The following is a 21,706-nucleotide window of genomic DNA, read 5'->3' on the forward strand; positions in this document are numbered from 1 at the left end:
CGGCGGCGGCCGAGGCGGTCCCGATCGCGGTTCCGGTCCGAAATTCGGCACCGGTCCTCCGGCGACCGGCGCCGGCGGCCCGCGATTCGGTCGTCCGTACTGATCGCGCGAATCGACCGAAGAACGCGCGCGTTCGCGCGCTCGCGCGTCCGATGCAATCCATGAGTGCCTCTCTGTCAACCATTCATTAATCATGCGCGCGCCGCACACCGCCGCACGCGCGCGCGACGCCTCGACCGTCGCGCGCGGGGTGCTCGACGCCCCCGACGCGTCGTTTTCCATCGAAACTCCCGCGCGAGTCGTCGTCGAGGCGAGACGACGACGAAATCGTCGTCGTGAAAAGTGCACCGTCTGATTTTTCCTGACTCAGCATTTCATGGCGTCGCGTGTGAGGCACGCGCGACGGTTCGCGAGCGCCGCGGTGGGCGCTACACCCGCGAGCGATCTCGTGCGAGACGCCGGGGAGCAGATTCTGCGCGCGAAACCGAAGATGATCGCGTTGAGCGGACCCGCCGGGTTTCTGGGCTCGCGCGTGCTGGACGCGGTGCTGGACGCGCAGGAATTTCGTAGACGCGAGGGAGTGGATCCGGGAGAGGCGCTCCTGTTATCGGCGTCGCCTGGGAATCTGATGTCAAGATTAACAGCAAAGTACGGATTGGAGCGGTTGAAGTCGGTCAGGGCGTCGAGGGTGGATTATTACTACCAGCACGACGCGGATACGTGGCAGGACCAGCTCGGGTCGCTCGGGATGTCTGGTGAGAATTCAGTGTTCGTGAACCTGGCGGGCTTGGCGGGACCGGTGACCGGACGGCCTGACGCGATGATGTGCGTGAATTACAAGGCGCCCGTGGCTGCGGCGCGGGCGTGTCAGAACTTGGGGTTCGGACACTTTATTCAGAGTAGCACGCAAGCGACCAAGGCGGAGCGCGCGGGACAGGTACCGTACAGTCGGTGGAAGGCGATGGCGGATTTCTCGCTCGCCCGGTTGGAGAAATTACCGGTGACTGTGTGCGCGCTGGGAATGTTGTACGATAAGGATCAGGGAATCGTCGGTCAGCGCGGCGATTTGTTGAACATGATTGACTTGACGCTTCTGCCGTTAACTCCGATAATGGGCGACGGTTCGGCCCCATTGCAGCCGCTCGAAGTGAGCGACGCGGCAAATAGATTGGCATTTTTAGCGCTCACGGAGGTGGGCGAGTTGCCGGTTCAAAGTTTGGGAGGTGATGGAAACGACCCAATTTGGACCCGCGAGTCCTGGTCGCGCATTCTCGCCGAGAACGAAACTAGACACTTCACCTTGCGCATGTATGACGCCGTTGGACCGGACACGATGAGCATGCTTGACCTGAATAAAAAGTTCGCGCAACTCAACAAGCGTAAGCTCCGGGCGGTGCATGTCGATTACAGAAACTTTGAACGCGTACTAAACGTCGCGTCACTCGGCAACTTGAACAGACAGTTTGTTTCGCTCTTGAGAAGCGAACAGGACGCGGATCAACCCATCGTCGGGAACCCGCACGCGTTCGAGAAACTATTAGGTTCGGACATAAAGCTCTGTTCGCTGAACTCGCTCGAACAGGTCACCAACAGGCGTCGTTTCCCGTACGCCGCGACGCTCGGATGGGCGCTGCAAAATTACGGCGTCATCTGGCCCGGGATCCTCCTCGGCACCGAGATCTTCGTCTCGTACCTCTTCGGACAAAAATACTCCACCGAAGACTACTGGCGATACACCCGTCTCACCATGAAGACCATCTTCCTCGCCAGCGTCGTCGGCGGAGGCATTTACGTCGGCGGAGAATCCGCGCAGACGATTCTAGAGTTTCTCCGCGCGGCGCTTCCGCCCCCCCCCGCGCCGCCCTCGACGTGACCGTTCCGGGACAACCGCGCCGCATAACTTGTGTGTACATTCATCCTAGATTCACCGAAGTCCTCACGTTCGTCGTCCATCCATCCATTGTTCATCGTCTCCGATGAAGACTTCCGCCGCGACGCGCTCAACAATTTTCAAACCGTCTCGAACCGAAACTCCTTCGCCCCGCACTTCTCCGCGCTCGCGTCATGGGATCAAATACCAAACGCGCCCGCGACGACACCGGCTCGTCTCCCGACGTCCGGACGCCCGCGACGACGCCGAATCCGACGACGTCGACGACGAAACCGCTCTCGTTGAAGCAACAGTGTTTTCTCCAAGCGCTGCTCTCACGCGGGATGATGGTCGTGGACGACGCAGAGGAGCTTTACAGGCGCGTACGAGTCGACGCCGTGACGCGCGTGGGTGTCTTCCACGACGAAGAGGATCGAAAAGGGCGCGCGCGCATCGAGACGATGGGTGACTGACGATGCGTTTGATGGCGTACGCGCAGAGAAATCGAAGAGGATTCGGAAGCGAACGCGTTCTCCAAATTTTGGGGCGACGTGGCGATCGCGTTGCGGTTTTGCGATTTGAACATACGCACGGTGAAGTATGAGGACGACGGGAAGACGTACATGGCGGTGGTGAACGAGGGGGCGACGGAGGTGGCGAAACTGGCGACGCGCCTGTCGCCCGAGGAAATCGCGCTCTTTCGCGTGACGTTGGATGAAATCTTGCGCGACGACGAGAGCGCTGATCGAGGGGTGGAGTTCATGACGGCGCTCAACTACACCGAACTCCAACCGACGCAGGCGACGCGAGACGGGGACACGCAGCTGACCCAGCTCGAGAAGCAGACGCAGACGGTGCAAAAGATGAGCAAGACGGACAAGGAGGCGGCGCTCAACCAACTCGTCGACGAACGTTGGCTCTCGCGCGTCGACGGCGGTCGACGTCTGAAACTCGGTCCGCGAACATTTTTAGAGCTTCGCGAGTTCGTCCTCGACCAAGCGCCCGAGAACGCGCGCAAGAGATGGGATAAGTTGATGTAACTCGACGTCGCCGCGAGGACGTTCCGCAGCCGCCGCCTCGCGACGCCTCATCCCTCGCCGCCCCGTACGCCTCTCTCCGCCCACTGACGATGTCCCACGTCCGAGGCACGATGCTCTACGCGTCTCCCGCGCCCGAGACCGATCGCGAGCGTCTGATACGGGAGAACGACCTCGTCGTCGTCGTCGAGGGATTCAACGCCGCCGTCGCCCAACGCATTCGCATCGGCGAAACCTTCGTCTCACGGCACGGACGGTTCCCGCACGCCGCGCTCGTGGGCGTCGCGTTCGGAACAAAGATACGAGCGAGCGATGGACGCGGGTTCGTGCACGTGTGCGCGCCGACGCCCGAGTTATGGACGAAGGTGCTCGCGCACCGAACGCAGATTCTCTACGCGCCGGACATCGCGCTGGTGAGCGCCGAGATGGAATTGAGACCTGGATCGACGGTTTTAGAGAGTGGAACGGGGTCGGGATCGTTGACGCACGCGTTGGCGCGGTGTGTCGCTCCGACGGGGAAGGTGTGGACGTTTGAGTTTAATGAGACACGAGTAAAGGCGGCGGAGGAGGAGTTTAGAGCGAACGGAATTGACGAAGTGACGACGGTGACGCACCGGGACATCGAGCGGGATGGATTCCCGGAAGAGTTAGCCTCGACTGCGGACGCGGTGTTTTTAGATTTACCAGGTCCGCAAAAGTGCGTGGCAAGCGTAGCGCGGTCGTTGCGCCCGAACGGGGTTTTGTGCACGTTTTCGCCGTGCATCGAGCAGGTGCACAAGACGATAGTGGAGATGAAGAAGCACGGATTCGCCGACATCAAGACGGTGGAGCTCTTAGGGCGACACTACGACGTCGAGGGGAGGTGTTTACAGACGGATTTATCGGCGCCGCTCAGTAAGGAGACCAAGGGCGGGTGGCGGAAAGATCAAAAGCGTCCGCGTGACGGGGCGACGGAGGACTCGGCGAGCACGTTGACGGAAACCGTCGTCGCGCACCCGCAGCAACGTTTGCAGTCGCACACGGCCTACCTCACCTTCGCCAGACTCATCCCTGCACCCGAGAACTGGACGGAGACGCTCGCTGAGCGCGCGAAAACGTCCGAATCGGGTAACGAGGAAGTCCTCAAGCGCGCGGCGGAGTTCTTGGCAAAGCGCCGAGGCACCAAGAAACGGTACAGACCGCAGAGCGACGCCCCAAAACAGCCGAGCAAACACGTCATATCGAACCCGGACGATTACTCCGACTAATACTCGCACTTTCATAATACAATCTAGATCCTAGCTACTTCCGATTACCCTTGATCCACGGCTCAAAGAACTCGTTTTGCACGCGCCACGCGACGTCTTGCGTCTCCAAAAAAGCGTCGATCACGGCGCGTCTCCCATCCCCATTCGCGATCTGCTTCCCCGCTGCCGCCGTCGCGATCGGTGCCGCCGCCAACAAAGTCGGCCCCACCGACATCGCCAGCGCCACTCGCTGCATCGGGTCTAAATCCACCGGCTCGAATACCTCCAACGCGTCCAAATACTCGATCCACTCCGCGTCCAGTCCATGAAAACGACTTCCGTTTCGCAACAAATTTGCGTATCGCGCGCTCGGCGCTCGCTCACCGAAATTTTTCATCGTTCTGTGCGTTAACGTTCGACACTTCAGCACCGCACCGTCGTACCCGACGCAATCGACGTCGACGACGTCGTACGAACCCTCCGTCGCGACGAGCCGAGCCCACTCAGCCTCGGTGATCTCGTGCGCGACGCCGTGACACTCCCTCTCGAACCGCTCCACCGCGTCGGCGGGCGCTACGCGGACGGACGCAAAACTCGGTTCGACGTACGGGAGCCCGGGTACGTTAAACGCGAGCTGGTAGCCAGGGAGGACGCACGGGGTCGACGCGCGCGGTTTCATCGCGCGCGTCCCTTCAAACGTTCCTCGGTCGAGATTGCTCCCGTAGGCGAAGTACCGCACGGTGTTCGCGTCCGAGACGGACGCGCGCGCGAGGAAAGCGCGGTGGGACATCGCGAGTGGAGATGGTCGGTAGGCGCGTTGTGAGGGCGCAGAGGCGTCGATGAACAACAAGCTGTTTCTTCTCCTAATGTTGAATTGATTATCGACGCGAACCCGGGGCTGGAGGCGGCGGCGGAACGTTCACGAGCTGACCCTTGGGCGGCGGCGGAGCGCCGCTGAAGAGGTTTGAGGCGTTTGAGATCAGGCTCTGCAAATGTTGTGGATCGAAAGCCGGAGCCGGAGCCGGAGCCGCGGCAACTGCCGGAGGCGGAGGCGGCGGAGGTGGAGGAGGAACCTCCATGATTTGCGGTGGGGGCGGCGGCGGGACGTCTATGAACTGTGCAGCTGGTTCGTAATCCTCCTCGACCGTCTCCATCTGAGCGCGCGTGCGTTTGTTCTCGCGTACGTTCGGTCCGATGCCGCGAGGATGGATGCACATGCCGACCATGCCCGTCGAAGGGGAAACCTGTCCCGGGGTTAACCCGACGCTGACGATCACCTTTTCCACATCCTTGCCTCGAGGCGCGATGTAAAGCTCGATGCCCTCATCCGTTTTCGCCACACCACATCGACCGCGCTCGCGGTACTGCTTGACGAGCTTCGCCATGGCGGACTCCGCGGCGTCTCCGCCGCTCGGCGCGCTGGAGACGTGCACCAGCGTCACCGCACGAGACGTGGACGATCGATGCACCTGCTTCACGAACGATTGCATGGATTTGTAATCGACGCGCCCCTTGACGGTGATGGACTCCGGCATGATATCGCCGACCGAAGCGCCTTCACCACCGATGGGTACCGCACGCACGTACAGAGACGTCATGCCGGCGATGTCAATTGCTCCTTCCCACGCTCCGTTCGGCAAAGGCACGTCCGTTGGATCGTTCTCCGGTTCGTACTCCTCCTCGTCGTCGACCGGGGCCTCGGGATCGTACTCTGGCCCGTCCTCCGGTTCGTAATCCTCCTCTGGCTCAGCTGGCGCTTCCTCTTCCTCTTCCTCTTCCTCTTCCTCTTCCTCCTCGTCTTGATCGCCGCCATTCACGAACTTCTCAAAAGAAAGCATCTCGTTGTCGCCTGCGTCGCTCTCCTTTGGTTCTTCCTCGTCTTCATCTTCCTCGTTGTCGTTTTCTTCTTCTTCGTCTGCGTCCGAAACCGCGCCCTGCTCATCCGTCGCGTCCCAAGCGGCGTCCACGACTTGAGTTTCTTCGTGGCCCACGTCGACGACGACATCCTCTGCGCTCGGAGTCTGTTCAACCTGAGGCTTGATCGTTCCCTGCGGATCGTCCCTCTTGATCTCCACGTGAATCTCATTCTTCCCATCCTTCTTCACGACGAGATCCTCGAGAGCGGCGCCCTTGATGAAGGCGTCCTCACCCGCCGCGCGCTGTCTCGCCTTGCGCCACTCCACGAGCTCCTTGCTCGCCAATTCCTGCGGTGACATTCCAACCACGCTTTCAGCGCGAAGATCGTGCGCGAGCACTCTCGCGCGTAACTGTGGATTGTGCAAGTCCTTCAGATTGAACATGAGCGACCGCGCGCGCGTTCGGTACTCCTTATCGACGCTCCCGCACTTGGCGTACAAAGCCTCCTCGACCGCAGTAGCGACGTCGCTCGGCGACCCGATGTCGTCATCGGCGTGACCCTCCGCCGCGTTCTCGCGAGTCGCCATCTCCATCGCCTCCCGTACACTATCCCGAACCTTGTCCCGCACCACCTTTTCCTCCGCGAGCTGCTGCGCCCGAGCTCGCGCCGCCTTGGTATCCGCCGGCTTGGCCCTTCGATCCCTGGCCAAATCGTTCGCCTCTCGTCGCGCCATCACCTCCCGCGCCGTCGCCTCATCCTTGAACACCGGCCACGACACCTCATCATCCAACACCGCGTCCGCCAGATTCAACTCCTCCTGCTCGCCCTCGCCGTCGTTCCCTAACGAATCCGGATAGTACACCGCCGCCACGCGCGTCTTGGCGTCGAACCGTTCCACTCTCGCGTCGTACCACACCCCGCTCTCGGGCCATCGCACGCTGATGTACTTCCCTACGACGCACGCGCGACCGTGATCACACCGCGCGCGTCAGTCCATCGTCCCTCGCGTCCCGCGCGTCTTCGTCCGCGACGCGTCTTCGCGCGTCCTCTCGGAATCACCGACGGATTCCTCCTCGCCCGCGCGCGTCGCGTCCGCGCGCGCCGCGTCGCACCTCGCAGTCGACTCGTGAGATCATCCAGGGTGAGTAACCGTCGATCGGCGCCCATCGCGCGCGCGTGCGGGTCGTCGCGTCGCGCTCTGGCTCGATGCGCGTTCGTCGTCTCGATGACGCACGTCACACGGCGACGCGCGCGCGCGTGGACGTCCCGGGACGATGGTCGCGTTCTTTGGCACCTTGGTCTTCGCCGCGCTCGGGTTCGCGTTCTACGCCCACGTCGAGAGCTCGGCGCCGGCGCAGAGGAAGTCGTGCGTGATGTGATTGCGATGCGTTCGTCGTCTCGCGATCGATCGGTTCGCGTCGCGATCGCTCGAGCGTTGGATCTCGCGAGTGATTGACGGCGTCGACGGGCGTCGCGCGCGCGCGATTCGTAGGTTTTTGCACGTCATGTACCTCACGAGCGTGTTTTGTTGCTGGTTCATGTGGGTGGTGATTTACATGGCGCAGATGAAGCCGCTCGTGCGACCGGTGTCGATAGATTGGCGAAGCGATTGAGTCGAGGGTTGGCGACGACGGGGAAAAGTGTGGGTGTAGAGATGATTGTAACGATAGTGCGTAGACGAGGATTGATCGAACGATTACACGGATGATGAGACGCGCGAGAAGCGGTGCGCGACTCGGCGCTACGACTCGATCGACGCCGTTAAAAGAAGTGACTACGCGGACTAAGCGAAATTCTACACCGCGAAGCTCAACAACACGATGATTTCGACTCCGCGGGCTGTCCCGTGAGCTTGACTTCGACTAAATCCTCGCCCTCCGCGCGTCTCGGCGTCTCCAACCCTGGCAGCGCCGCGGCGATTTTACGAAACAAAACCTTGACGTTAAACCCAGCCTTGGCGCTCGTCTCGATGAACATCACCCCCTCGTCCTTTGCCTTCTGCTCCCCCTCCTGCACGCTCACCTCTCGTCCGTCCAGATCCATCTTATTCCCCACCAGGGCGATTATCACGTCGCCGCCTCTCTCCGCCTTCACCTGCGCGACCCACTTCGCGCTATTCTCAAAGCTCGCGCGCGAGCTCACGTCGTACACGATCACCGCCACCGAGCTATCCCGAATGTACGACGGTATCAACGATCGAAACCGCTCCTGTCCCGCGGTGTCCCACAACTGCAACCGCACCGTTCGATCCTCCAGGTACATCGTCTTGCTCAAGAAATCGATCCCGATCGTCGCCTGGTACGAGTTATCAAACTTATCGTACATGAATCGCGAGATGATGGACGTCTTCCCCACCGATTGATCCTGCGCGTCCGTCGAGCGTCGTCAGTCGGTCGCGCGCTCGAGTCACCGTCGTCGCGTCGTCGTCTTCAACGGGTGACGCGCGATCCCATCGCGCGCGCGCGCGTCGTCCTCGCTCGCACGCACGCCCAGGAACACGAGCTTATACTTTGGTAACGGCGTCACCTCGCGCGCGCTCGCGGACGCCATCGCGACGAGACGCGTCGGCGTGCGCGGCGCCCGCGATGGGCATCGCACGGCTCGTGCGCCCGTGGGGACTCGTTGACGAGTCACGACTCGTCGTTTGGACAACGAGACAGCTCGAGGCGACCGACGCGCGGCGCACTGCACGACGCGCGCGCGACGGGTGCGCGAACGACGCGACGCGACCGCGAGACGGGCGTTTTCTCGCGCGCGACCGTTCGCCTCGAACGCGACGTCGAGGCGACGACGACGTGGAGCGGATCTCGCAAACGCGGGACGATTGATTTTCAAATATTCATTCGAGGCACCGTGCGCGAAGGACTTTGGTCGTCGACGCGCGATGGGATGGACTGACGACGACGCGCGCGCGCGCGCGACGCAGATATAATCATGGACGATTCCGCGCCCGCGCCTCGAGTGAATGGGGAGAGTCTGGAACGATTTCAAGGGAAAAAGGTGCTCGTCGTGGGCGAGGTCGCGCCCGTGGACGCGCAGCGGGCGACGCTGAAGACGACGGACGATAAGACGATCACGGTCACGCTCGCGGAGGGTGGTGAGTTCAAGTCGAAGTACATCGAGTTTGAGGCCACCGTTGATGGACCTATGTCGGTCACGGAGTGCTCTCGCGTGGAGTTCGGCGACGATTTCGATACGTTTTCGTACGGAGAGCTCGTCAAGCTGATCAATACCAAGTCGAGAGATTTGTTCTATTAACTAGTACGCGTCCGACGTCGCCGAGAGACGAACGATTTTGTGATGATGAAACAACGAAATGATGATCTGATCTACCGAGCGGCGACGGCGAGGTTTTAGAGCGCGTAATAATTTATTGCAACGGCGCAGACGTTACGCGTCTCCGGTCCACTCGAACTCAACGCTGTCTCTCGAGAGCGCGTTGCGAACCATGGCGTTGACGCGATCGCGCAAGTCCTTACCCGGGAATCGGTTAATCACCTCGACACCGAAACCGCTGACTAAGAGCGAGCGAGCGATTTCCGTGCTCAAACCGCGGGACCGAATGTAGAATAATTCCTCCTCCTCCAAATCGCTGACCGTGCAACCGTGCGTGCACTTAACGTCGTCAGCTATGATTTGAAGATTCGGCTTGACATTCACCGTCGCCTTGGGAACGAGGAGCAAGTTGCGCGAGAGCTGCTGTGCGTCCGTGCGCTGCGCGAACCTGTTCACTTGCACGTTGCCATCGAAGACGCCGCGTCCGGAAGCCGCGCTCACGATGCACTTATGTAACTGATCACTCACACCTTCCTCGTGATCGAGCAATACTTTGCTGTGTAAATCTAAGGTTTGCTCGGCTCCGGCGAGGTTGAAGCACCCAAGCACGGTTTCCGTTCTCGGGCCGAGTTGCTTAATGTTGAGGTCGTGACGCGCCGTCTTGCCGCCGACGGAGACTTCGTTTGCTTCGTACCTGGATCCCTCCGCTTGAGTCACGAGTGTCGTGCGCGTGTGCGTGGCCGACCGGCCGTGGTTTTGAATGAGCGAGTGCTTCATCGAAGCACCTTTGGCGAGGGTGATTTCGCATACGCCATTTTGCCAGTACTCGGTCTCGCCCTCACCCGCGAAGTCCTCCACGACGGACAGCTCCGCATCCTCCTCGAGAACGATCGTCACTCGCGGCGCCGACACTCGCATCGCGCCACTATCACCGCCCGTGGACAAGGTGACGATGTGGATCGGCATCGCGCACTTCACGCCCTTGGCCACCTTGACGACGACCACGTCGGACGCGCTCGCCGAGTTGATGGCGGAGAACACGTTTCCTCTCACCGCGCTCTGCACCCCGGTCGTCTCGTCGCCCTCACCCACGCGGACGTCCACCCCAGCCTTGGCGGCGTTCGTCAAATCGCTCTGCGTCGCGTCCAACGCGCCGTCCACGAGGACTATCCTCGCGCACGCCTCCGCGACCTTCGTCCCGCTCGCGTCGCATCGCGCGTCTTCCCTCGGCCCCACGAACGCCGCCGTCGTCAACGCGCTGAAATCGGTAAACCGATACTCCTCATTTCGCGTCGTCGGCGCCTTCGCGCCCTCGAGCAGCGCTCGAGCCTCTTCGCTCGCGTTCTTCACCGCCAGCCGCCCTCTCGCGCTCGCCGCGCGCGCCGCGTCGCTCGCGAACGCCTCCGCCCGCGCCACCGCTCGACCACCGCGTCCGCGCGCCCGTCCACGCCCGCGCGCCCGTCCACGCGTCCGCGCGCACCGTCCCACCGCCCCGATCGCGCCCTCGACGCGCGACGCCCCCATCGTGCCGCCGAATCACCCACACCCGCGAACCCTCGTCGAGGGTCGATCGCGTCGCCGCGCGCGCGCCGCGACGCCCGTCCGCGCCCGTCCGCCCGCGCGATCGGCGCGTAAAAATATCGCGCACCCACCCTCGGGCGCGCTCGCGCGTGCGCACGTCGCGCGCGCGTGTGCGGGGCGACGCCGACGCGCGATGGCGGTCGTCGTGTCGGTCGTGTCGATGCTTTCGGGAGTCATGACTCGTCGATGTGTCCCTCGGTGGCGCTCGCGATGGCCGGCGCGCGGCGCACGACGCGACGCGCGCGCGACGGCGTCGATGACGACATCCGCGAGCGACGCCGAGGCGCGCCGCGCGTGGGCGCTCAGTGGACTCGGATACGCGATCGCGGAGGGCGATGGGACGCGCGCCGCGGCGGCGGGGACGCGAAAGATGGATGGGTTCGACGTGCGAGCGACGAGCGATGGGACGGAGACGCCGACGTTGAAGCGACAACACAGCTCCGGGGTGAGCATGCTCAGCGCGAACCTGCGACGGATCGATAGTGGGTTGTTGCTGGACGAGACGCCGAGCGCGAGCGGGGCGCGAGAGACGAAAAAGTTGTCGCCGGAGGACTTTGAGATTTTAAAGTTGGTCGGGCAAGGGGCGTTCGGGAAGGTTTTTCAGGTGAAGAAGAAGGATTCGGGGGTGATTTATGCGATGAAGGTGATGAAGAAGGATCGGATCATCGAGAAGGATCAAGCGGAGTACACGCGAGCGGAGCGGGATATTTTGACGGCGGTGACGCACCCGTTCATCGTGAGTTTGAGGTATTCGTTCCAGACGACGAGCAAGCTGTATTTAATCCTCGATTTCATCAATGGTGGGCATTTATTCTTTCAGTTGTATCAGCAGGGAACGTTCGGGGACGAGCTCACAAAGTTTTACGCCGCGGAGATTTGTCTGGCGGTTGGACATTTGCACTCGCTCTCCATCGTGCACCGAGATTTAAAGCCGGAGAACATCTTAGTCGATAACGAGGGACACGTGAAGATCACCGATTTCGGTTTAGCGAAGAAGATCTCGGAAGATGGTCGAGCGAATTCGCTCGCGGGGTCGATAGATTACATGGCGCCGGAGATTTTGAGCGCCAAGGGCCACGGGAAGACGGCGGATTGGTGGTCCGTGGGGGTGTTGATTTTCGAAATGTTATCCGGTACGCTCCCGTTCAAGGGGAAAAATAAGCAGGCGGTGCAAAAGGCCATCTGTAGCGAGAAGGTTAAGGTGCCAAATTACTTCCAACCCGACGCGGTGGGGTTGATTAAAGGGTTACTCGCCAAAGATCCATCGTTGCGTCTCGGTCGCGGGGAGACTGGCACCGCGGACGTCAAGGGGCACAAGTACTTCAAGAGCGTGGAATGGTCGAAGATCGCGCTGAAGGCGATCAATCCACCGTTCAAGCCGAACGTTCAGGGTCAGCACTGCGTCGCGAACTTCGACGCGCGCTGGACGGACGTCGATCCCGTGGACTCGGTCGCCGCCACGCCCGTGTCCGGCGAGCAAGAAAAGTTTATGGGTTTCACCTTTGTCTCAAACTTCATGGAGGAAGCGGCCGTCAGGCTCGGTACGGCTGGCTCGCGCACCGCCGCGGAAGAAGACATCGACGACGATTTATCCTCCGCGAGCGCGTCCGAGGATGAGTCCCGCGCCGGACTCGCCGGAGCGATGGACAAGTTGGATTTATCCGACGACGACGCGCCGAGCCTCAGGACCGCCACGCCCGTTCGCAAGGCCTCTCCCGCGATGGACGTCAAGCGTGCACCCATCCTTCGCGCCGACGCCGCCTCATTTGCGCCCACTCGCAGGTAATCGCGTTGATCATCATCGCATCGCTATTCGTTTCTCGCTTTACCGCGCTCTCGCATTGTAAAACAGGCCTCTTGCGCCACTCCTCGGCGTCTCCCATGCCCCGCGGTCGCTCCCGCGCCAAGCGATCGGAGTCATCCTCCGCCTCCGACGACGAGGACGACCGGAACGCCTCCCCGGAGCAACTCGCGTCGTCACCGTCGTTGAAATACGTCCCTGGTTCGACTGGAAAACAAGCTCGCGCTCGGGCAAAGTTGCTCAGAGACGCCCCGCGACGGCGACGAGAGGAGGCGGACGGGCGACGGAGCGCTCGACGACGATCACCGTCGTTATCTGGAAGCGTAGACGGCGACGCACAGAGCGAAGTGAGCGCACAGAGTTCGAAGAAGGAGCGCGATGAGTTGGCTCGCTTGAGGGCGTTGCTCGAGCGCGCGGCGCTGAGCGAACGCGACGCGGAACGCGTGCGCGTGGAGCTTCGCAGAGAGCGCACGGACGATGATAGAGTCGATAAGTTGGACGCGGAGACGTTCGTTTCGAGGGTGCGAGCGAACGAGGCGTCGTTGCGGGACGCGGTGCGTGTGACCTCGAGCGAGTCGACGGTTTGGCCCACCGGTCGGAGGGGCGAGCGCAGAGGCGGAGCGACGAATGCTTCAGAGGTCGAGAAGCGACCGGTGGAGGCGTTCGACGCGCTGCCGCAAGAGGTGTGGGCACGGGTGTTCGGAATGTTGTCGTTTCGCGATTCTGTTCGGCTAGCGGCGACGTGCAAGTCACTGTGGGTGCTGTCTCAACGCGAGCACGTCAGGGACGCGCTGTGCGAGTCAATGTTTGGCAAACCTCGAGCGTCGAGCGAGATTAAGGATTCCGAGTTGGTTTCTTCGTTCTTGTCGAGCGAAAGGTGGTTCGGTGATCTCCGCACGGGAGAGGTGAGCACGCCGAAGCCGGTGCACTTCGGCGTCGGGCCGAGTTTCGTTCGCGGTTTGATCGCGGACGAGACGACGGTTACGTCGTTCGACAGAGAAAAGGTGAAGATTTGGTATCACGGCGCGGGAATTCGGGGCGATGACGACGCAGGTGGCCGGTTGGCGACGTTAATGGTCGAAAAAAGGAGCACCGCAACGCGGGGCTTAACGGCGCTCGCCGTAAATCAGTCGTCAATCGTGTGCGGCGACGACGGCGGGCGACTGCGGATTTGGGACAGCGACACGCTCGAGTACATGCAAAAGCGCGCGCACGCGATTCCAGATGATCGCGCCATCTCCGCGCTGTGCGGTATCCCAGCGACGTCCCTGGTCGTATGCGCGAGCGCGATGCATCCGTCGCTGGAGATATGGGACACGGACGAAGCGGCGAGCGTCACTTCAGTTTCGCTTCGAGATTTGATTTCGGATGAGCGCGCGCACGGCGTGACGTGCATGGGGATGTTCGGAGGTAACTCATACGGACGTCTTCGCTCGCACGTCGCCGCGACGTCGCGGATGTGGGTGGGATCTACGTTCCAGAAAGTCGTCGGCGTCGATTTGAACCGCGCCGCGTTCGTTGATACTCTCTCTCTGCCAGAGTCTTACGAGAATGCGGAAATCAACGCTCTCTCAGTGAACGGACCTCTCATCACCGCCGTGGTGAAAGACATCGGCGCCGTCATGTGGGACAGACGGGGCATGCCGCAGGAACAAATAGTGGCGATATTTGAATCGCCTTTCGCTACGTTCGAGGGTGTCTCCGAACAATCCAGCTGCGTCGATTTGGAAGACTTTGCGCTCTTCATGTCGAATCCGGGCGACGCGGGCGTGGCTCTATTCGACGTTAGGAAAACGTTTGGACCGCCTCGAAAGACGGAGCGATGGCTATCAACCGCGTGTACGCATCCTCCGGTATCCATCTTGCGTCCTCGCCGAAGGACACGCGGATTCTCCGAGGAGGTCAGCGTTGGTTGTTTCGCTCGCGTGCCGGGCGCTCCAGGAGCTGTAATTGTGGCTCCAGACTCGGCGAACAGCGAAGCGCGGTGTTCCATTTTTTCACATAAAAATGAACTCCTCACTAATGAGGAGATAGATAGTATGACCGCCGCGGAGATGGAAGATAGTTGGCGGTCGAGGCGCGCTCGTAAGGGGAAGCCGCCTGTGCCAAAGACGCGCGGCCGACATCCGAAACGCCCGGGCTTGTATCATCAGTAAATTAGCGAACACTGTACGCAGCTTACAATCTTAACTAAATGACGGCGCCTCCGTCTCGACAATGAGTGTACTCTCACTCGTGGGGACCTGCCGCACGCGCTCGCCTTTCACATCCTTCGTCATCGTATCGCCGATCACCGCGACGTACGAGTAGCGCAACTCGCCGGATCCAACTTCCAGTACAACTTGCCATCGATTCTGTCCCACGCGTTTCAGAGCGACTGGCTTCGCGATCGCCTCGTCGTCCCCGACGACGCTCAAAGAATACCCCTCCGGCACCACAGCTTCTGTCGCGAGCGTGATCTTGACCGGTTTTCCTCTCACCTTTTTCACCGGCGCGGGCTTCGGCTTCGACGTCGGCGTCGCCACCGCCGTCTTCGGCGCGACGCCCTTCTTCGCCATTTTCACCTCCCGCGGCTTATTACTCGCGATCGGAATGTCTGTCACATTTCTCTGCGCTCGAACCTCCGCCCTTCTACCGATTCTCCCGACAGATTCCGCTCTCAATCGGCCGTCGCGTCGTCCATCCAGCGCGCTCGAGACGCGCGTCCTATCCGCCGCCGCCGCCGCGCGTCGACGCTCCGCCACGTTCTGCCGTCGCACGTCGTACGCGATCTTATACAGCGCCAGCGGTGCACCCAACACAAATCCGATCACGAACGCTGAGCGCTGCGTCGGCGTCGTGTCGTCGCTGAGCGGCGAGCGCGGGATCCATGGAGACGCGGTCGTTTGAATGAATGAAACATCTGTGTTCGTCTGTTCGGGCTCAAGGTGCGTCGTTTTCGCTCTAAGCGCGACTATTCCGCGCGCGCTCGACGGACGCGACGTCGTCGGCGGCTTGAGCCCGATTCGCGGCGCGGCGACGCGGGACATCGCCGTTGAGTGCGGATTGTTTCGCGCCAAAGCCTCCGCCTGGCTGTCGCGTCCGCGTCGGGACGGTTGGGACGGTTGGGACGATCTACATTGGATTCACAGCGTCATTATCTCCTTATCCTTGGCGGCCACTCTGCTCGCAATTTTGCTCGCGGTGTCGTCGGCGACCGCCTGAAGTGCCTTTTCGAGTCGCTTTTGTTCGTCCTCGGATGCCGCGGCGCGCTTGATGTGCTTGAGCGCCTTGTGGCGAATGTTACGCGCGGCAATCTTAGCTGTCTCGCCGAGCTTGTGCGCGAGCTTGCACACCTCCTTGCGCGTGTCCTGGGTCATGGCGGGTATCGGTACGATCAATCCGTCGCTCGTCGCTCGAGGGACGAGCCCGAGCGGTGAGTTCATGATTGCTTTCTCCACGCTCGGTTTCGTGCTCGGATCGAAGAGCGTCACCGAGAGCGTCTGCGCGTTCGGCGCCGTTATCGTCGCCACGTGGGATAGCGGCGTCGGAGCGCCGTATACATCGACTATAATGTGATCAATCATTCCTTCTGACGCGCGCGCCGTTCGTAGGTGTGATAAATCGACATCGAGCGCGTGTACCGCCTGCTCAAACTTACTGCGTGTTCACACGCGGCGCGCGCGCGCCGTCAGTCTCTCATCACTCACGCACTCTCTCAAGTTTCACTCCCGCGTCCACCATTCACACCGTCGCACCTCTCCCAAACTTTGGCGTCGTACGCCTCGTCCTCGCTCTCGTCCTCGTCGTCCGATCCGCTCTCTTCCTCGTCGCTCGCCGTCGCCGCTCGCTCCTCCACGACTTGTTTCTTCCCCTTTTTCTTACTGTACGCGCGCGTCGTCGACGCCGCGCTCGATCGCGCGACGGTCCACGACATCATACTACGCCCTACGTCGCTCGTTTGATCACTCGCGACGCTCGTGAAGCTGCGCAGAGCTGACGCGGCTGCGGGCTCGCGAAGAAACAAACCGTCATCGACGTCGACGCCGCGAACGCCGAGCGCGCGCGCGTCGATCCCACCGCGTCGCGCGATAACATCCTTGGCGACGCGTCCACTTTTGAGCGAACGGGCGAGCGCGCGAAGGGACATCGTGACGCGCGTCCGAGTGTGTGGCGCACGGCGCGACGGACGCGCGAGTGAGTCAATAATACAACTGTCACGGCTAATCGCGCGCAGACGGGCGCACCGACGAGTGGTTTCACGCTGCATGTTCGTGTTGATGACGTCTATCGTACGCTTCGGCGTCCTGGGCGTGCGCGCGCTCGAAGTGTGCGCGTAAGAGAGTCTCCGAAGACACGACGACGCCGTCAATCGCGCATCGGAACGTCCTCGGCGCGATCTCCTCCGAGTGCGCGCGCAAGTACTTTTCTAAGATGGAATCATCCGAAACATGCACTAAAGTACCACGACGTGGTGCGTCGATACGCATTGAAGGACGAGGGCGATCCCCGTCGCCGAGGCGAACAAGTCTCATCTTCGGATGTGCTTCACTCCGTGGTCTTGTTGAAGATGTTTTCGACCGAGGAAAGTGTTCGAGTCCGAAACTCCTGGATGGCCACGAAGGTACCGGGTCGCGGGATACTGGCGCAGATTGTGAGTCCACGTAGCTGGTGAACGGATACGATGGGGCGACGGCGTATCCCGTGCCGTTCATTGACTGCGACGCTGGTCTATCAAAGTACCCAGAGCCATGACTCGGCGCCGACAAATCGAAGCGCGATGCGAGATCGCGCTCATGTAAGACGCGCTGCATCATTTCCCTCATGCTCGCAAGCTCGCTCTCGAGGGAGTCTATTTTCGTCACCATGTAATCACGCTCTCTGAGCGGCATGGTGACGAGCCCGTTCGCAGCGACAACTTGTTGATCTTGCATCTTGGACTGTGGCGTGTGCTCCTGCTGCTGCGTCATATCCAGAGACAGTGCATCGAAGCTTTCGGACTGAGGTGACTCGACGACCGTCGGCTTCGAATATACACGAGGTGTCGTCCCGATGGAAGCTTCCTGCACACGTGGCAGTACTTGAGTTTGTTCCGCTGCCGTCCCTTTCTGCTGCAGCAGCTTCGCCTCAGAGGCGTGTGCACGCAATGCGTCGAAATATTCCCTCTGCGATGGTTTCACCGCCTTGACGACGGCAACTGGCGTCGCAAAAGGCGTTGGCACAAACTTGCCTCGAGTCCAAAGTCTGCACTCGTCAGCAAAATTTTCCTCGACATGTTCTCTGACGAGAGCAAACGTCGGAAACACTTTGCCGTCCAGCTTAAACATGTACTCACGGTGTCCCACGTACTCAACATATTCGGTCAGAAATCCGCTCACGTCACCAAGTTTGAGTTTCTGTGCCTGTTTCTCGATGGACTGTGACGGCTTGTTCGCATGGACAGTTTGCTCTGGTACCGACGGCTTCTCAGCGCGGATATATTGCTCTGGCACCGTTTCTCGGACGACAACGTTTTCTTTAGCTACGGCTGGTGCGATCACCTTCACTGGATCCTTGTCTGGCATCTTCGTCAGCTCTTCGAGTCTATTCAATGCCATTTGCGCCGGACTCTCGGAGACTGGTCGTTGTCGTTTAGTCTTCTCTTTCTTATCGTCGGCCTTACGCGTCTCGTCATTCACTCTCGGCCTCTCATCTTCGGGGTACTTTGCTGGGACTTCGAGGACTTCGAAATTTGCAGCCTTAATTTTGACTTTGCCCTTGGATTTCTCCGCCTTTTCAAGTTGTTCCATGATGGTATTGAGCGCGTCAATCACCAAAAGCGTGTCCAGGTGCTCTGGCCCCAGCTTTGTGATTCGTATCGGCTTGGCTCGTGCGAAATACGGTAATGCGTCACTCCAGAGTTGTAAGGCCATTAGCACCTCGCCTAAATCGACTAACAACGTTGCGATTTCCAAAGTGTCAGAACGATGCTTCGCCTCGGCGGCTTTAAGCGCGTTCTCAAAATATGTCCTCGCCTTCTGAAGACGGCCTTGTACCTTGTAGCACCGCGCTAAATTTGTCAAGTACACATCCAAGTTATTGCTCGCGACGAAACTGTTCTCTGCGACGCTCACGGCACGAACATAGAGCGGTTCCGCTCGCTGCCACTGGTCGTGCGATGTGTACAAATCAGCCACCATGTTAAGGCCAGCGGCCAGCTCTGGAAAGTCTTCTTCGTTCGTCGCCCTCAATACTGACTCTGCAGCTGCGTAACGTCTCAGCGTTTCTTTCATATCGCCTCTCGCCTTGAACACACTCGCAAGGTCGATCTCGCGAACGATCAAACTTGGGTGATTCTCACCAAGCAGACGTGTGTCCAATTCGAGTGCAAGCATATAAAGCTCCATCGCTTGATCTACGTCACCGAGCTCTAAGTGCATCGACGCTAGTTCGCCCAAACGATCAGCCGTACCGTGGTACAATTCCCCAAACCGCGCTCTCGTCACGTCGAGGGCTCTAATGTACATATTCTTCGCTTCTTCCTTCTTTTTCAATTTACGAAGAATGCGCGCGTAATCCCCTGCAACATTTGCGAGCAGCTCGTTGAACACAGGTTTGTTGTTTGCATCAGTTACTTCCTCTACATCTTTGATCAACTCATGGAAAACTTCACTTGCGCTGTTTAAGTCGCCCTTCTTTTCGTACAGGTTCGCGAGAGATTGAAGATTTTCCAGTAGCTCAAGTGAACTCTCAGGATACATCTCGATGCTGTAATTCAGCGCCTGTTCAATACACAACTCCGCCTTTTCCCATTCTCCATGTCTCGCGTAAACGGTCGAGAGCCGCTTCGTTTGAGAATGCACAACGATATGATCTGTGCCGAGCGTCTTTTCGAGGCGCGCAATAATCTCTTCGTGAGTTTTGATTTCCTTTTCCCGGGAACCCATGAGACCGTACAATGTTGCGACGTTCATGTTGACCGTCTCGACCCGATTCAGCACATCTCTCACACTTCGATCCTTCATGCACAAGTGCCACGAACTCAGGCTTGACTCCGCAGAATCGATGGCGACGCGAATGGCTTCTTCGACAGCGGTTCTCATTCCAAAAAGCTCGTGATTGTCAAACGTGATTTCATCACTCCTTGTGCGCGCCAGGCACAGGCTCTCTTCACTCTTGATAATCGCCCCGAGCGGCGTATTACCGTTAAAATTCGACGATTCATACGTGTATGCGATTTTCAGTTTGTCCAGAGCCTCTTCCCAATTTCCAAGTCGACGAAGAGCGCGCGCGTATTTCATGTTCAACTCTGCGACAATGTGTTGCTGAATTGTGTCGCGATTGCAGACGACTTTGCATACCGAAACGACGTGCGTGTCCGCGCCGATCCAGGCCAAGAAGTCGACGATCGACGCCGCACACATATCCGCCGTGCGTACGTTCAACGAGCCAAGACGTGAAAGTATTAATTCAATCGGTTCTCTCCCAACGTAGCCCTCCTTCGGTTTCATAGCGCATTGCCAAGTCTCGTGCAAATCGCTCACATATTTTTGTTGCCACAAGTAATGAATTATCTCCGGATCCGTGACATACGAAACCAATTGGTCCCATGCGGTTGGAAACGCGCCGATCCGGACGTTATGCAGCACCTCCAGTAGTACTCGCGAATCGTAATTGCCACCTGAGGACTCGGCAAGTTTTTGCAGAAAGTACTGCGTCGCCTCGCGATGTGTTGCCGTCGCACCGTCTCGGGCCAAGTATCGTCGCCGACAGTAATTGATGACGGGCGAGTGACGGAGCACAATTATATTCGTTGGCACGGCGGCCGAGCGCGTCTCTTCCTCGTAGAACCAGCACATGTGGGCGATGTCCTCGGTGAGCGCTAGGAATGACACAGATGCCTTCGCGATCCTCATCATGTCGGAAATTTCGTCCGGTAAAAGTCCAGCGCGGGATGACAAAAGAAGCGTTATGAGCTGACGTACCGGCTCCGCACCGTGATGATTCTCCAAACCATCAAAGACGTACGCGAGGAGTTGCTCAAGCGTCTCTGGCAACTGGCGCATCTCGTGCGCAACGTCGAGTGGTACGTCCGCTCTCCGACTCATCGCGCGCACCCTTCGCCTCAATTCGTGCGCAGCGAGGTATAGATACGTCGGCGAGCTCGCGTCTATATTATTGCCGACTTGTTCGAATACCTCACTCGTTATCTCGCGCTCGTCCGGTGTCTCGAAGAGCGCTCGAGAGAGCTCGACGCGCTCGTGCATGCTGAGCGGTGGCAACCGCTTCCTTGTAAGCGTGGCCGCTCGCTCTCCCGCGCTCGCTAAGTAGTCCACCGCGACCCCTTTCGTCTTTGCCCCGATAATCACGGTCACATCAACCGGTATCGACGACGGTAACCAATCCTCCACCGGAACATCCATCAGACCTTCCACTGAGTCCAATTCGTCCACGACGACCGTCACCGTGCGCGTCGCTGACAATTCCTCCACCAGCGCCCACAACGTCTTCCCAGCCTCCGCCGCTGTCGATGGCATCCCCGCATGTGCTCTATCACCCAACTCCTTTCGAATCATCTCGCACATCACCCACAACGCGTGTCTCAAATCCCGCTCGCCCGCCCGACATCCGCGAAACCGCGCGTGCGTGATGAACGGCATCTTCTCCCTCCCTTCGTTCCCATCCATCTCCGCGCGCTCGACCAACATCTCCGCCGTCGCGCGCAATTCCTTTATCACCGCTCCCAACGTCGCCGAAACCCCACTCCCTGGATCACCCTCCAAAACGCGCACCCGCGTCCCGCTCGAGTCGCCGCGCGTCAAATACTCAATCACTTTCCGACGTCCTACGAACGCCCCCCTGCCGTCGACGCGCGACGTCGCCCCTCCGACGAGCTCCGCTACGTCCCCGTTCGCCCGCGCGTCCGCATCGATCGCTCGCGTGGACGCAACGCGGGGCGGTGGACGCCGAAGTCGACCCTCGAGTTGGGTCGTTGGTTGATTCGACGAGCTCGCATTCATCCTTCCCGACGCGTCGTTCCCGCGCGCGTCGTCGACGGACCGCGGACGGGGGCGACGCGCGCGCGACGACGCGTCCGCG

General features: G+C 60.1%; 14 protein-coding genes across 14 annotated transcripts; 7 read left to right on the forward strand and 7 right to left on the reverse strand.

Moving 5' to 3' along the window:
• Positions 1-376: 376 nt before the first annotated feature.
• Positions 377-1,873, forward strand: OT_ostta07g02650 (NAD(P)-binding domain; the record flags this gene model as incomplete). Its single annotated transcript, XM_003080306.1, has 1 exon — positions 377-1,873. One exon carries the CDS (start codon positions 377-379, stop codon positions 1,871-1,873), a length of 1,497 nt encoding a protein of 498 aa, XP_003080354.1.
• A 191-nt stretch (positions 1,874-2,064) lies between these two features.
• OT_ostta07g02660 (Non-structural maintenance of chromosomes element 1) lies at positions 2,065-2,910 on the forward strand (the record flags this gene model as incomplete). Its single annotated transcript, XM_022983807.1, has 2 exons — positions 2,065-2,249; positions 2,370-2,910. The coding sequence occupies 2 exons, from the start codon at positions 2,065-2,067 to the stop codon at positions 2,908-2,910; spliced, it is 726 nt and encodes a 241-aa protein (XP_022839437.1).
• An 89-nt stretch (positions 2,911-2,999) lies between these two features.
• OT_ostta07g02670 (tRNA (adenine(58)-N(1))-methyltransferase catalytic subunit GCD14, eukaryote) lies at positions 3,000-4,154 on the forward strand (the record flags this gene model as incomplete). Its single annotated transcript, XM_003080308.1, has 1 exon — positions 3,000-4,154. The coding sequence occupies one exon, from the start codon at positions 3,000-3,002 to the stop codon at positions 4,152-4,154; it is 1,155 nt and encodes a 384-aa protein (XP_003080356.1).
• Positions 4,155-4,188: 34 nt separating this feature from the next.
• Positions 4,189-4,923, reverse strand: OT_ostta07g02675 (Butirosin biosynthesis, BtrG-like; the record flags this gene model as incomplete). The annotated part of the gene is made up of 1 exon (XM_003080309.1): positions 4,189-4,923. The coding sequence occupies one exon, from the start codon at positions 4,921-4,923 to the stop codon at positions 4,189-4,191; it is 735 nt and encodes a 244-aa protein (XP_003080357.1).
• An 88-nt stretch (positions 4,924-5,011) lies between these two features.
• OT_ostta07g02680 (Spen paralogue and orthologue SPOC, C-terminal) lies at positions 5,012-7,158 on the reverse strand (the record flags this gene model as incomplete). The annotated part of the gene is made up of 2 exons (XM_003080312.2): positions 5,012-6,942; positions 7,104-7,158. The coding sequence occupies 2 exons, from the start codon at positions 7,156-7,158 to the stop codon at positions 5,012-5,014; spliced, it is 1,986 nt and encodes a 661-aa protein (XP_003080360.2).
• Positions 7,159-7,265: 107 nt separating this feature from the next.
• On the forward strand, positions 7,266-7,604 carry OT_ostta07g02690 (ATPase, V0 complex, subunit e1/e2; the record flags this gene model as incomplete). The annotated part of the gene is made up of 2 exons (XM_022983808.1): positions 7,266-7,357; positions 7,484-7,604. 2 exons carry the CDS (start codon positions 7,266-7,268, stop codon positions 7,602-7,604), a joined length of 213 nt encoding a protein of 70 aa, XP_022839438.1.
• A 196-nt stretch (positions 7,605-7,800) lies between these two features.
• On the reverse strand, positions 7,801-8,541 carry OT_ostta07g02700 (Small GTPase superfamily, Rho type; the record flags this gene model as incomplete). Its single annotated transcript, XM_022983809.1, has 2 exons — positions 7,801-8,355; positions 8,479-8,541. The coding sequence occupies 2 exons, from the start codon at positions 8,539-8,541 to the stop codon at positions 7,801-7,803; spliced, it is 618 nt and encodes a 205-aa protein (XP_022839439.1).
• A 384-nt stretch (positions 8,542-8,925) lies between these two features.
• Positions 8,926-9,249, forward strand: OT_ostta07g02710 (Nucleic acid-binding, OB-fold; the record flags this gene model as incomplete). The annotated part of the gene is made up of 1 exon (XM_003080315.1): positions 8,926-9,249. The coding sequence occupies one exon, from the start codon at positions 8,926-8,928 to the stop codon at positions 9,247-9,249; it is 324 nt and encodes a 107-aa protein (XP_003080363.1).
• A 132-nt stretch (positions 9,250-9,381) lies between these two features.
• OT_ostta07g02720 (SUF system FeS cluster assembly, SufD) lies at positions 9,382-10,791 on the reverse strand (the record flags this gene model as incomplete). The annotated part of the gene is made up of 1 exon (XM_022983810.1): positions 9,382-10,791. One exon carries the CDS (start codon positions 10,789-10,791, stop codon positions 9,382-9,384), a length of 1,410 nt encoding a protein of 469 aa, XP_022839440.1.
• Positions 10,792-11,218: 427 nt separating this feature from the next.
• On the forward strand, positions 11,219-12,634 carry OT_ostta07g02725 (Serine/threonine-protein kinase, active site; the record flags this gene model as incomplete). Its single annotated transcript, XM_022983813.1, has 1 exon — positions 11,219-12,634. The coding sequence occupies one exon, from the start codon at positions 11,219-11,221 to the stop codon at positions 12,632-12,634; it is 1,416 nt and encodes a 471-aa protein (XP_022839441.1).
• A 95-nt stretch (positions 12,635-12,729) lies between these two features.
• Positions 12,730-14,805, forward strand: OT_ostta07g02730 (Serine/threonine-protein kinase, active site; the record flags this gene model as incomplete). Its single annotated transcript, XM_003080317.2, has 1 exon — positions 12,730-14,805. One exon carries the CDS (start codon positions 12,730-12,732, stop codon positions 14,803-14,805), a length of 2,076 nt encoding a protein of 691 aa, XP_003080365.2.
• Positions 14,806-14,835: 30 nt separating this feature from the next.
• OT_ostta07g02740 (unnamed product) lies at positions 14,836-15,678 on the reverse strand (the record flags this gene model as incomplete). Its single annotated transcript, XM_022983814.1, has 1 exon — positions 14,836-15,678. One exon carries the CDS (start codon positions 15,676-15,678, stop codon positions 14,836-14,838), a length of 843 nt encoding a protein of 280 aa, XP_022839442.1.
• Positions 15,679-15,774: 96 nt separating this feature from the next.
• On the reverse strand, positions 15,775-16,778 carry OT_ostta07g02750 (Ribosome recycling factor; the record flags this gene model as incomplete). Its single annotated transcript, XM_022983815.1, has 2 exons — positions 15,775-16,288; positions 16,387-16,778. 2 exons carry the CDS (start codon positions 16,776-16,778, stop codon positions 15,775-15,777), a joined length of 906 nt encoding a protein of 301 aa, XP_022839443.1.
• Positions 16,779-16,887: 109 nt separating this feature from the next.
• OT_ostta07g02760 (Tetratricopeptide repeat) lies at positions 16,888-21,627 on the reverse strand (the record flags this gene model as incomplete). The annotated part of the gene is made up of 1 exon (XM_022983816.1): positions 16,888-21,627. One exon carries the CDS (start codon positions 21,625-21,627, stop codon positions 16,888-16,890), a length of 4,740 nt encoding a protein of 1,579 aa, XP_022839444.1.
• Between the last annotated feature and the right edge of the window lie 79 nt (positions 21,628-21,706).

This window comes from Ostreococcus tauri, assembly GCF_000214015.3.
Source record: "Ostreococcus tauri WGS project CAID00000000 data, contig chromosome 07, whole genome shotgun sequence".
Classification (NCBI taxonomy): Eukaryota; Viridiplantae; Chlorophyta; class Mamiellophyceae; order Mamiellales; family Bathycoccaceae; genus Ostreococcus; species Ostreococcus tauri.